General features: G+C 39.1%; 1 protein-coding gene across 6 annotated transcripts in view; it reads right to left on the bottom strand.

Moving 5' to 3' along the window:
- Positions 1–14,770, bottom strand: part of LOC133632824 (dmX-like protein 1) — an 83,162-nt gene that overhangs the window by 31,330 nt on the left and 37,062 nt on the right. For all 6 annotated transcript variants that reach the window (XM_062025537.1, XM_062025539.1, XM_062025540.1 and 3 more), the window contains 6 exons: positions 11,536–12,305; positions 11,371–11,469; positions 10,610–10,777; positions 9,834–10,025; positions 9,543–9,619; positions 190–311 (listed from right to left, as the gene is read on the bottom strand). In XM_062025537.1, the coding sequence (XP_061881521.1) occupies positions 190–311; positions 9,543–9,619; positions 9,834–10,025; positions 10,610–10,777; positions 11,371–11,469; positions 11,536–12,305 (1,428 nt within the window). The remainder of the gene's footprint in view (positions 1–189; positions 312–9,542; positions 9,620–9,833; positions 10,026–10,609; positions 10,778–11,370; positions 11,470–11,535; positions 12,306–14,770) is intronic.

Raw genomic sequence — 14,770 nt, 5'->3', positions numbered from 1 at the left:
AGGTCGCCAGGGGAGGTAAAGGGAAAAGTTAGAACAATGATGGCTTTCAGTAAGACTTTAAAGAAGTAAAACTTATGGGGTTTAAATATTTTCCCAAAAAGTTTTGGATTTGGGCCATAATGTTGGTGGGATGCATGTTACTGGAGTTCATGAATTACAAATATGACAGACATGAAGACTCTTAGTTACCTGGCCACTGTGCAGGAGAAGTGTTTGGCTGAACAGACTCATCCACGCTGGTGTTTTTTGCTGGCTGCTTTTGAGAGAGCAAAACGCTCTGATAGACCATCCCCGTAAAGTTGTTCATGTGACTGTGAGAGAGGAACCAGGGGAAACAATGTTCAAGTAAGATACAATTTGTTACGCGTGAAATGCAATATTAAAAAGTCTAAGAAAATGGCATCAAACCGTGATAATGGGTGGGATACACTAAAAGGGAGTGAAGAAATAGTAACACGACTCAATAATAACACAATCTGTGTTTCCCCCAGAAAATGTGTTAGTTAAAGGCCTACTGAAACCCACTACTACCGACCACGCAGTCTGATAGTTTATATACCAATGATGAAATCTTAACATTGCAACACATGCCAATACGGCCGGGTTAGATTACTAAAGTGTAATTTTAAATTTCGCGCAAAATATCCTGCTGAAAACGTCTCGGTATGATGACGTCTGCGCGTGACGTCACGGATTGTAGAGGACATTTTGGGACAGTATTGTGGCCAGCTATTAAGTCGTCTGTTTTCATCGCAAAATTCCACAGTATTCTGGACATCTGTGTTGGTGAATCTTTTGCAATTTGTTCAATGAACAATGGAGACAGCAAAGAAGAAAGCTGTAGGTGGGAAGCGGTGTATTAGCGGCGGGCTGCAGCAACACAAACACGTAGCCGGTGTTTAATTGTTTACATTCCCGAAAGATGACAGTGAAGCTTTACCATTGGCTTGTGGAGAACTGGGACAACAGAGACTCTTACCAGGAGGACTTTGAGTTGGATACACAGACGCGGTACCGTGAGTACGCAGCTGCTGCTTCCGAACATTTGATCGCTTGCCCGTACGTGCGTGCCGCTAGGTGCATGTCACGTACGTAACTTTGGGGAAATATATGTGCTGTATGAACTTTGGGGAGGTGAACGGTACTTTGGGCTGTGGGATTGAGTGTGTTGTGCGGGTGTTTGATTTGTATTGGCGGGTTATATGGACGGGAGGGGGGAGGTGTTTGTTATGCGGGATTAATTTGTGGCATATTAAATATAAGCCTGGTTGTGTTGTGGCTAATAGAGTATACATATATGTCTTGTGTTTATTTACTGTTTTAGTCATTCCCAGCTGAATATCAGGTCCCACCCGCCTCTCACAGCATCTTCCCTATCTGAATGGCTTCCACTGCCCTCTAGTCCTTCACTCTCACTTTCCTCATCCACAAATCTTTCATCCTCGCTCAAATTAATGGGGAAATCGTCGCTTTCTCGGTCCGAATCGCTCTCGCTGCTGGTGGCCATGATTGTAAACAATGTGCAGATGTGAGGAGCTCCACAACCTGTGACGTCACGCGCATATCGTCTGCTACTTCCAGTACAGGCAAGGCTTTTTTATCAGCGACCAAAAGTTGCGAACTTTATCGTCGATGTTCTCTACTAAATCCTTTCAGCAAAAATATGGCAATATCGCGAAATGATCAAGTATGACACATAGAATGGACCCGCTATCCCCGTTTAAATAAGAAAATTGCATTTCAGTAGGCCTTTAAGGTGGTGTCTCTCCAGGGGGAGGGGGCGCGTCGCCCAGGACAGGCAGACGGACGGGGAAGGGGGTGGGTGGGTGTAAGGAACACTGTAATTTGGCCTGTCGCCACCATCACGTCTCCATCTCATCGCTGCCACCACAGCCTGGGGGGGCAATAGTTTACAGACTTTTGTGAAGTAGGCCGGCTTCGTTGCGTGAAGAAGCCTACAATTTTTGGTTGTGTTTTCCGCTCCGTATGCTGAATGGCAATATACAATATATATTCTCGATATTTTTTCCGTAAAGTAAAAACAAAACACAAAACAGTCCTAGTTACCTGTATTTTTCGGACTATAAGTCGCTCCGGAGTATAAGTCGCACCGGCCAAAAATGCGTAATAAAGAAGGAAAAAAACATATATAAGTCGCACTGGAGTATAAGTCGCATTTTTGGGGGAAATGTATTTGATAAAACCCAACACCAAGAATAGACATTTGAAAGGCAATTTAAAATAAATAAAGAATAGTGAACAACAGGCTGAATAAGTGTACGTTATATGAGGCATAAATAACCAACTGAGAACGTGCCTGGTATGTTAACGTAACATATTATGGTAAGAGTCATTCAAATAACTATAACATATAGAACATGCTATACGTTTACCAAACAATCTGTCACTCCTAATCTTATATGTCTAGTCTCTTACGTGAATGAGCTAAATAATATTATTTGATATTTTACGGTAATGTGTTAATAATTTCACACATAAGGTGCTATGAGTATAAGTCGCACCACCAAACTATGAAAAAAACTGCGACTTATAGTCCGAAAAATACGGTATGTCATTATTATGACTTAGTAAGTCAATACTATGACTTAGTAGTTTACTAAGTCAAAATAATCACAAAATAATGACTTACTAAGTCAAATTAATGACTTACTGTAAATAAGCGTTTGCAATAAGCTTTTGAAAAAAAAAAGAGTTAAAAGTGAGGCCACATGCTGACATATGCTCAACTCATCATGCTTAATTTATTACAGCATTTGGGAAGCCTGTAGTGGATTTTTATTATGTAAATGTTATATTTTTATCAACATGTGATAGCAGGGACCCTGCCATTCAAAACTAGGCTGCTACATTACTAATGATTAATGTAACTATAGCTGAAAAAATAGTACAATAGCAATAGGAGAGACTATTCATCCCTGAACACCATGGAGTTCATGTAGGCTTTATGATGCAGTTACATTATTATATCAACTATCAGAGACAGCTTCAGGAAACTCTTCATTTAACATAATGTCGTTTTTTCTGCTTCAACACAGCTTAATCAACACAGAAAAAGGTAAAGTGAAATAACTTAGTTGTTAACTGTAGGTCAATAATGCTTGTCTTTCTCTCAGACAGACAGGGCTTTGCTGTCCGTAACACGCACGCACACGCGCACACGCACACACAGCACAGCACAGTGAGCTAACATTACGCTAAAAGCTAATTAGCCTTCACCTCAAGGAGCGAGCTGAGCTGCCGTTTATGTTTCTAGAACATCATCGGACTCATGGTGATGTTACTAGTAGTTGACTGGGAGGTGTTTATTATAATTTGGGGAGAGTCCGCTGCCTTATGCTTATCTGCTAAACACCTTTCTGCTCACCACCACAATACGCACTGCTGATTGGCTGTTACCGCTCTGCTTGTAACCAATTAGATGGTTCTGTGGGTGGGACAATGCTGGGTGCTGCAGAGACGTACTGACAGCATAGCAGCTTGTTAAGACATTAGTTTAGGTGGTGGCTCTTTGTTGTTAAGGCGGCCGCCTTACCAACAGAGCGCTGCGGGAAACCCTGACAATAAAATGTGTTGGTTTTTGCTTAGTAGGTTTTTATTAGCATGACTTTGTATTTACTTTATATTGTGTTTTTTTTGTAAATTTGTATTTGTTTTTATGTATCAGACATGCACACTGACAGAGGTGTGGTATTTTTGCTGTGCTTCAGCATATTTTGTTGATGTACAAGGACAATAAAAGCTTTCTATTCTATTCCAGTTGTTCTTAACTATTTTGACCTTGAGACCAAACTTTTCCACTACAGAGAGCCCCACTCAAATATTAACACTTAATTAATAAATAAATAAATAAATGGGTTATACTTGTATAGCGCTTTTCTACCTTCAAGGTACTCAAAGCGCTTTGACAGTATTTCCAGATTCACCCATTCACACACACATTCACACACTGATGGTGGGAGCTGCCATGCAAGGCGCTAACCAGCAGCCATCAGGAGCAAGGGTGAAGTGTCTTGCCCAAGGACACAACGGACGTGACTAGGATGGTAGAAGGTGGGGATTGAACCCCAGTAACCAGCAACCCTCCGATTGCTGGCACGGCCACTCTACCAACTTCGCCACGCCGTCCCCAACAGATAAAATAAAATATAAATAAAATAAGTTAAAATACAGCTTCATCCCTTTAGTCATCATTTTTGCGCTTAAAGGGGAACTTTTTTGGGGAGTTTTGTCCATCCTTCACAATTAGTAATCTTACTTAATCTTACTCTTGATTTTAATGGTGTTCAATAATTCTATCTAACCTACTTACAGATGAACAGGATAAATTTGGTCAAATAATATGAAACCATCTGTTAATCACAATTATTATTATCAAGACTTAGGTCAGGCTGATTACAAAAATAAATACTAAACAAAAATACTGCAAAAGAAGGGACTCACAACAGTTGATGAAAAATACATTTACATACAATTAAGCACTGCTAAAATAAATACATTCTAATTAAATTAATAATATTAATATGACGTTTTGTTAAATAAACTGTCAAAAAAATTTAAGTGCAAATGAAAATACAGCTTCATCCTTTTAGTCATCATTTTTGCGCTTAAAGGGGAACTGCACTTTTTTGGGGAGTTTTGTCCATCTTTCACAATTATTATGAGACAATAACACACGTCTTTTTTGGGGTGGGATTCTAAAGATGATAAAAAACGCTTGCAAGATGCGGCTAATGGGAGTCACCATTGTAGCCTCTCAAGCTCTCTAAAACCACTTCAAAACTCTCCATCAATATTTTATATATACGCTGCAAGTATATACATATATAATGTAGTAACAGACATGTTCATAACAAGATGTAATATGTACAATATTTACCATAATTTTATAATTTTAAGCAATACCGGAATTTATTTCCATTCTTATAGCAACGCACATCTGACTTTTGGCAACAAATGTGTGTTCGTACTCCTGGAAACAAATGCATGTGTGTTTTAATCATGGCAGACTTAGTAACAGACGACAAAGATGGCAATTTTTTGACAAATGAGGATACACAACCTTATCTTTTTGGACCTGAATATACCGAGAATGAACTGCTGGTTATAAAAGTGAGCACGAAGAGAGGGTGAAACGTTAGCGCAGACAGAAGCCAAGAGAGTCAGGACCAGCGTGACTTGACGCTGCAAATGTGGAACTTGGAGCCAAGCTACGACAACAAAAATGATGTGCTTACCCTAAATAAACCGGAAAAAAATGTCCCCGACCAGCTGGAACAAACAGACAACTATCAATCGAGTTCGTCGCTATAATATTCATCATGATACATGCAGCACATCATGCTTGTTATTACAACAGTACATACACTGTCAACTACACTGTCGAAGAAAACATGAAATGTGGGCTAATACTTTACAGATACTGTAAAATGATTGTTAATTGTTTTCAGTCAGTACAGATTGGTGTCCTATCATGTTATGTTGTCCATAACAAACTCAGCAGAAGCTAACTTGCGGCTAACACCATAGCATGCATGTCTTACTACGCTAGAAAAAGACGTCCTCGGTGTCCGGTCTCTAAATAACAATGCTTGGTTACTATACAGGTTACGGAACGTAAATGAAGTACTATTGGCGATTTTTGGATGCATTCTAAAGTGATTAAGAAGCAGAATGGATCGCTACAAATAGTTGCATTGCTTCCCACCTAGAATGAAACGATTTTTACAAATTAGAATGCTAAAAAAAAACGTTTAGTCTTATTGTCTCTCATAAGAATTGAGAAAATGGGCAAAATTCCCCAAAAATGTTTTTATGACTCCAGCTCCAGACTTCTTCTGTTTGTTTGTTATTGTCATTATATCACTGAGGGTACTTGAAAGCACTCTAAGAGGTACTTGAGATTTAAAAATATATTTACAGTGGGGGAAAGAAGTAACTGATCCCCTGCTGATTGTGTTCATTTTGAAGTTCACACTAATAGACAGTACATAACTTTGATGATGATGTACTATGATGATGTTTTATTAATAGAGACAGAATGTAAAAAAAAAAAACTATCCTGAAAAAATTCCTTCTTTTACAGTCTTATACAGTTGGGGTCACATTTGTACTTAAATATCTCAAACACAAATTATTTTTTGGGGGGGATAACTTTTTTTGGGGGGGATAACAATAAACCTTCAAATAGAAGATAAAAGCATTGTAAATGTTTTCCCAATTTATATTCCCTGAAGGGAAATAAAAAGTTAACTTTACTGTATAACTATGGTGTGATACATGATTACACCAAAGCTATAGTGTAACAGTCAAACAAAATCATTACACTTATTGATCTGAGGTTGTAATGTCAAAACCTTTTCCCCTATATGAACCAGATTATATAGTTGTGCTCATAAATTTACATACCCTGGGAGAATTTATGATTTCTTGGCCATTCTTCAAAGAATATGAGTGATAACACAAAAACCTTTCTTCCACTCATGCTTACTGGTTGTGTGAAGCTATTTATTGGCAAACAACTGTGTTTACTCTTTTTAAATAAAAATCTCAAAAGAAAGTACCCAAATGACCCTGATAAAAAGTTTACATACCCCAGTGACTTTGATCTGATAACATGCACAAAAGTTGACACAAACAGGTTTGAATGGCTAATCAAGGTTCCAATCCTCACCTGTGACATGTTTGTTTGTAATTAATGTGTGTGTATAAAAGGTCAGTGAGTTTCTGGGCTTCTGACAGACCATTGCATCTTTCATCCAGTGCTGCGAGAAAAGGTAATTGAACTGCATAATTATTATATAATTAGTGGCCAAAAAGTTCAATTTTGGTCTCATCACTCCAAATTACTTTGTTCCAGTAGTTTTGAGGCTTGTCTCTGTGCTGTTTGGCATAATGTAAGCGGGATACTTTGTGACATTTGCGCAGAAATGGCTTTCTTCTGGTGACTCGACCATGCAGCCCATTTTTCTTCAAGTGCCTCTTTATTGTGCATCTTGAAACAGCCACACCATAATTTTTCAGAGAGTCCTGTATTTCAGCTGAAGTCATTTGTGGATTTTTCTTTGCATCTCCAACAATTTTCCTGGCAGTTGTGGCTGAAATCTTTGCTGGTCTACCTGAATCCCTCATTTTCCACTTCTTAATCAGCGTTTGAACACTGCTGATTGGCATTCTCAATTCCTTGGATATCTTTTTATACCCCTTTCCTGTTTTATGCAGTTTAATTACCTTTTCTCACAGATCCTTTGACAATTATTTTGCCTTCCCCATGACTCAGAATCCAGAAACATCTGTGCAGCACTGGATGAAAGATGCAATGGCTTGTCAGAAGCCCAAAAACTCACTGACCTTTTATACACACACATTAATTACAAACAAACATGTCACAGGTGAGGATTGGAACCTTGATTACCCATTCAAACCTGTTTGTGTCAACTTTTGTGCATGTTATCAGATCAAAGTCACTGGGGTATGTCAACTTTTGATCAAGGTCATTTGGGTACTTTCTTTTGTCATGTTGATTTAAAAAAAAGAGTAAAAACAGTTGTTTGCCAATAAATAGCTTCACACAACCATTAAGCATGAGTGGAAGAAAGGTTTTTGTGTTATCATTCATATTTTCTGAAAAATGGCCAAAAAATCATAAATTCTCCCAGGGTATGTAAATTTATGAGCACTCTAAATATAACTAATAAGGAAATCCTATTTCCTACCATCAATCCAGATTCATTTAAATGTATAAGCTGAGACAGCTCTGTATACTCTTAAGTGTTTTTTGTTGTTTAAACCAACAAACAGATTTTAAAGTACTTTACTGGTAACATCCTTGAAGACTATCTATTAATTCTTCAACATCCAGGAATTTAATCTCAAAGTTAAATTAAGTTAAAGTTAAAGTACCAATGATTGTCACACACACACTAGGTGTGGTGAAATTTGTCCTCTGCATTTGACCCATCCCCTTGTTTACCCCCTGGGAGGTGAGGGGAGCAGTGAGCAGCAGCGGTGGCCACGCCAGGGAATAATTTTTTGTGATTTAACCCCCAATTTCAACTCTTGATGCTGAGTGCCCAGCAGGGAGGTAATGGGTCCCATTTTTATAGTCTTTAGTATGACTCGGCTGTGGTTTGAACTCACGACCTACCAACCTCAGGGCGGACACTCTAACCACAATCCTCTATATATTTATGTGAATCTTTTGTATTCCCACGGTCAAGTACACTAAAGGTCACATGAGTGGAGTTAACAACAACACAGACAGAATGTTGTCAACACTCAAGGCGCGCAACACTTTTAAAAAATTCACACCATCTCCTACTCTGTCTTGCTAACTCACACGCTCTGAAGGAGAAAACAGAAGCATGGTTTTATCAAACCTCAAAGGCCAACAACGCTTTCTTTCATATCCCCATTACCATTACAAAGACCATGATAAATTAGAAATAGACCTACTCATTTAGTTAGACTCTTTAACTCCCAATAGTATGACAGAGATGGTTTGTGTGTGTATAAAGTCTATGGTAGACAGGGGATATAAAAAACCCAAGTCCTCAATTAATTACATAGTTTGGAATGTTGTACACGGTGAGTTAGCAATGTTTGGAGAGCTGCCTTTAAAAAATAATGAGTTTTTCTCTCTTATCTTTTAAAAATATGTCCAGGCTCAAAGAGTACCAGTCTGGTCAAGCATACGTTAAATTGCGTCTGTACAACATAAAAAAACATGTCAGAAATTTACACAGCGGCACTGCTGTAAGACAAATGTTTAATAATTTGAAAGAAAGATTTGGTGCTCCGACAGTTGTAGTCAGGAGATGTAGTTAAAAATGATTGGGTCACATTGTACATTAGCATTTTAAATAAACAATTTTCCTCCCATTAGCCACAAATCTAATTAGGAATTTAAGGTCTCCACTGACAAATAGCAGCATCAAAACAAACACTGTCTATTTAAAAAATGTTTAAGTCACACTATAAAAAAAAACAGTCTTAATCAAATGGAAAGTAGATGCCCCTTACCTTTATTTATTTTTGTTCTGTGCCAATAAATCTTCTAGCAGAATGGAGAAAACTAAAAATTTTTTCAGGAAAGCAATTTTAGCTGAATAACTCAGCGACAACAGTGTCATTGGTGGAGTCCAATATGGCACACAATTTAAGAGTTATATCAAAGTTACGGATCACTTGAAGACACCTTAAGAATTCAAGAGGTTGCTCGGAAAGATGCTGCTGCACTCTACTTTAGATACCCTCAACTGGATCAGTCAATCAAGTTTACATAGACCCCTGTATGTTATGAATGATACATTATTCTAAAACATGGTTAGCACATGTTTACACTTGTGCACTTTACACATGCTGTAATCGAGAACTTATGAAACAATTAAGACACCTGTACAATTAATAAAGGTTTTATGATGGCCACAGACTAACTATGGAATAGCTTTTAACTTTCATAAATTTGTATGGTTAAAATGTTTTTTCCAAAATGATTTTTTACCACTGCAGTTGCTCAAGCTTACCTTTGTGAGTGTCCATCACAGAGACACTGGTATATGCAGGCGGACAAAGAGGCAGCCAGTGTGTGCATCACATATATCTGATAAGAGACATACCAAAATTGTACTGCAATTAATGATAATAATAATAATAATGCATTACATTTATATAGCGCTTTTCTAGACACTAGACACTCAAAGCGCTAACAGAGAAGTGTGAACCCACCATTATTCACTTCACATTCACACTTTGATGGTGGTAAGCCACGCCGTAATTAGTGACAATTAAACTAGTGCAAATAAAAGCTCACGCACCTCATTGTTAACAACATCAGGATGTGGAGGAGAGTTGAGCGAGTTGATGGTCTGCAAGATGTCCTGAGTCAGGTTGGTCAGGTGGACGATAGGATTGGCCACCACTGTCTTCACATTGGCAGTGCACGCCATCAGGAGAGGGATGGACGTGTGCTGGGAGCATGTTGTCACAGCTGACGAAGTGCAGTTGTCCTGTGGAGACATTACACAGAAAACTGTATTGCAAAAGTGCCTTCTCCATAGTCCTCACAAGACAGGATGCTTAGAAAAAATGGTGTTGTTTTCATTCATTTGTGTGAAGGACATTTAGAGAAAAACACAAAAATTGTTTACTCCATGATCGTAAATGACGTTGTGTGGTAAAGGGTACAACAAGACTATAATCTTGTTCCCACTTGATTAATCTCATTAAGTTACCAGATTCTTTATCCGAATCTCCACACTCCATGACTGTAGTTACGAAGCACTGTTGTTTCCTCGACAACAAAAATAATAAAAACGGCTATAGGACCACCATTGCAATGAACTGCTTTTAATTCCTTGGTTGCCAAAGCAAGAAAGTAGAAAGCACTTGCATCTGTTTTCCTTCTGACTGAAACTTCCATTCAGCAGCTTCAGGCAATATGTCATTAAGGAGGTGACAATGTCTAATGAGTAGACATAGATGTGTATTTGTGTTTGATGGGTTGATGCAGTTTGTCTTTCATAAACAAATAGGTAGCACTTGTAAATATCTTCAGTCAAATATAGGCAAGTTAGAATCAAGGCAAAATTACCTGGTGAGATTCTTGAAGTAATAAAATTAGCTCCATGCGAACAGAGGCCAGTCCCCCACCATGGGAGCCGTGCAAGCTGCAGTAGCTTAGGAACATTCTCAGTAAGGACTGGTTACTTTTCAGCCAATGTCTCCTGCTCCTTTGAATGTCACTACAGGGACTCGTCGCCTGAAAAAAACAAACAAATGTACTTTATTTAATTTGATGAGCTATTAGGCCCGCAAAATGTATTTAAATTGAAAAATAAAACTACAATCAGTTCAGCAATGAAAGAACATGTGTTTAAAAAGTTAAAATGTAATATACATCTGTTCGACAATAAAAGAAAATGTATTTTAAAAATAAAAATATAATATACATAGTACATCTGTTCAACAATAGAAACACAGTATGAGCACTCTCTACACTCTCCAGCTGTGTGTGGGTATAATATTTTATGCTGGTGAGGGCAAACCTCAGAAATAAATGAATTGAGGATCATAACGCTGGTTTAATACATCACAGTGTGTCATAACAAACCCCAATTACTCCCATATAGGTTGTGAGCAGAACGGAAATGTTAGATGACGCCAGAGAAGTCTGATTAGATGCTTAAGGTGATAAGATTAAAATGTTAAATAGTCCGTACTAATGACTGCAGCATGTTCCGTGTAGGGTAACTTTAATGATGCACTGTGCCGGTGTTTTAATGAATGTAACAAGAAGAATTTCCACCTAATGAACATCTCAGAAACGCAGAATAGACAAATTACCACACCCACCAGTTCATTCTCCACCAATCCGGAGACAAGTGCATCATCTTGGACAGGCACCTCTGGAAGACAGGGCTTGTAATTGCAACAGTGCTGGAGGGTCACCACCTGCAAAGACGGTCACATACTTCAGCGTTTGGTTTAAAAATAACTTCACAAATGTGTGTGCATTACCTCTCTTTCAAGCCATTGGTATAGCTGGTAACGTAGCTTTCCTCCATCCAGTTCATACCCTGTTGATAGTGTCCTGAGCTCATTGGTCAAAATCTTCAAGCATGTAGTAAACTTCAGCTGGGCTACCAAGATGTCATCAGAAGGGTCAATGAAATCGCTGCTGTCCACATTACCCTCCTCTGTGATGGCCTCTATTAGAGGCAGCAAGGTGTCCTGTGTATCGTGAAACACGTTGTCTGCAGATCTGACATTTTGATTATTTTTAGTTTCTCCTTCATCATTTTCATTGTCTTCGTCATCTTTGTCGCTGTCCCACTTCAGGTCCAGAGGCTCATCTGGAAGCGTCATCGATGGCTGGCTCCAGTCGAAACTCAAAAGTGAATCCGACTGGCTGTTAGATATGCTGTCCCCACCCGACTCATAGCCATTCAGTGTACACTCAGACCAGTCCGGCTCTGATGTTAGCCTGTTTTTACTACCAGCGCTGAGGTCGTCCGCCTCCTGGTTGGTGCTTTTGCGGACTTTGGGCATCTTGGAAAGGACTTCGAGTGCCAGCATTGGGCAGCCCGCTTGCAAGTGCGCGTATGCAGCAGTGAAAAACAGTCTTCTCTCTTCAAGGCTAATGGAATCAGCCCTGCGACCCTCAGCGGTCAGAGCGACTTTGGCCTTATCGGAGGAGCCAAAATGTCGACGGAGGAGAAGAGGGTGGGTACAGAGGTAAGTGTAGAAGTTGAAAACCTCAGCATTATTTGAGGACACGGACAAGGAACCTGTTGAACACACACAATAGGAAAGCCATTAATTGTTTGGGGTTCACAAAACCGGAATATAACAAATTATGTTGCAAAATCCACAAGAACCTCACTGTATAATTGAAGTCTTTGATATTTTGTCTTACCGTAAATGTCAACGTTGACTGCTTCATATTAGTTAACTTTTTTAAGACTTCTCATGTATTTATTCAGAATATGTATTTACAGTCGCGATCAAAAGTTTACATACACTTGTAAAGAACATAATGTCATGGCTGTCTTGAGTTTCCAATAATTTCTACAACTCTTATTTTTTTGTGATAGAGTGATTGGAGTACATACTTGTTTGTCACAAAAAACATTCATGAAGTTTGGTTCTTTTATGAATTTATTATGAGTCTACTGAAAATGTGACCAAATCTGCTGGGTCAAAAGTATACATACAACAATGTTAATATTTGGTTACATGTCCCTTGGCAAGTTTCACGCAAAAAGGCGCTTTGGGTAGCCATCCACAAGATTCTGGTTGAATTTTTGACCACTCCTCTTGACAAAATTGGTGCAGTTCAGCTAAATTTGTTGGTTTTCTGACATGGACTCATTTCTTCAGCATTGTCCACACGTTTAAGTCAGGACTTTGGGAAGGCCATTCTAAAACCTTAAAGGCCTACTGAAACCCACTACTACCGACCACGCAGTCTGATAGTTTATATATCAATGATGAAATCTTAACATTATAACACATGCCAATACGGCCGGGTTAACTTATAAAGTGACATTTTAAATTTGCCGCTAAACTTCCGGTTCGAAACGCCTCTGAGGATGACGTATGCGTGTGACGTAGCCCGGCGAACACGGGTATGCCTTCCACATTGAAGCCGATACGAAAAAGCTCTGTTTTCATTTCATAATTCCACAGTATTCTGGACATCTGTGTTCGTGAATCTGTTTCAATCATGTTCATTGCATTATGGAGAAGGAAGCCAAGCAAGCAAAGAAGAAAGTTGTCGGTGCGAAATGGACGTATTTTTCGAACGTAGTCAGCCACAACAGTACACAGCCGGCGCTTCTTTGTTTACATTCCCGAAAGATGCAGTCAAGATGGAAGAACTCGGATAACAGAGACTCTAACCAGGAGGACTTTTGATTTGGATACACAGACGCCTGTAGAGAACTGGGACAACACAGACTCTTACCAGGATTACTTTGATTTGGATGACAAAGACGCAGACGTGCTACTGTGAGTATGCAGCTTTGGATTTTTTTGCGTATGTACGTAACTTTTTTAAAATATATAAGCTTTATGAACCTTGGGTTAGGTGAACGGTCTTTTGGGCTGAGTGATTGTGTGTGTTGATCATGTGTTTGAATTGTATTGGCGTGTTCTATGGAGCTAGGAGCTAGCAGAGGAGCTAGGAGCTAGCATAACACATACCGTACCGTACGTGCGCGTCACGTACGTAACTTTTTAAAAATATATAAGCTTTATGAACCTTGGGTTAGGTGAACGGTCTTTTGGGCTGAGTGATTGTGTGTGTTGATCAGGTGTTTGAATTGTATTGGCGTGTTCTATGGAGCTAGGAGCTAGCAGAGGAGCTAGGAGCTAGCATAACAAACACGCAGGTGTTATTATGCAGGATTAATTTGTGGCATATTAAATATAAGCCTGGTTGTGTTGTGGCTAATAGAGTATATACATGTCTTGTGTTTATTTACTGTTGTAGTCATTCCCAGCTGAATATCAGGTACCGTGAGTATGCAGCCTTGGCTGCTAAACATTCGATAACTTGACCGTATGTGCGCGTCACGTACGTAACTTTTTAAAAATATATAAGCTTTATGAACCTTGGGTTAGGTAAACGGTCTTTTGGGCTGAGTGATTGTGTGTGTTGATCAGGTGTTTGAATTGTATTGGCGTGTTCTATGGAGCTAGGAGCTAGCAGAGGAGCTAGGAGCTAGCATAACAAACACGCAGGTGGTTTTATGCAGGATTAATTTGTGGCATATTAAATATAAGCCTGGTTGTGTTGTGGCTAATAGAGTATATATATATGTATTGTGTTTATTTACTGTTGTAGTCATTCCCAGCTGAATATCAGGTCACCCCCGGCTCTCACAGCATCTTCCCTATCTGAATAGCTTCAACTCCCCACTAGTCCTTCACTTGCACTTTACTCATCCACAAATCTTTCATCCTCGCTCAAATTAATGGGGAAATTGTCGCTTTCTCGGTCCGAATCTCTCTCACTTCATGCGGCCATCATTGTAAACAATAGGGAACTTTGCGTATATGTTCAACTGACTACGTCACGCTACTTCCGGTAGGTGCAAGCCTTTTTTTTGTCAGATACCAAAAGTTGCAATCTTTATCGTCGTTGTTCTATACTAAATCCTTTCAGCAAAAATATGGCAATATCGCGAAATGATCAAGTATGACACATAGAATAGATCTGCTATCCCCGTTTAAATAAAAAAAATTCATT

Source organism: Entelurus aequoreus, linkage group LG17 (assembly GCF_033978785.1).
Source record: "Entelurus aequoreus isolate RoL-2023_Sb linkage group LG17, RoL_Eaeq_v1.1, whole genome shotgun sequence".
NCBI classification, from domain to species: Eukaryota; Metazoa; Chordata; class Actinopteri; order Syngnathiformes; family Syngnathidae; genus Entelurus; species Entelurus aequoreus.
Note: the sequence above shows the minus strand (reverse complement) of the source record. Positions and strands in the feature narration are given on the sequence as shown.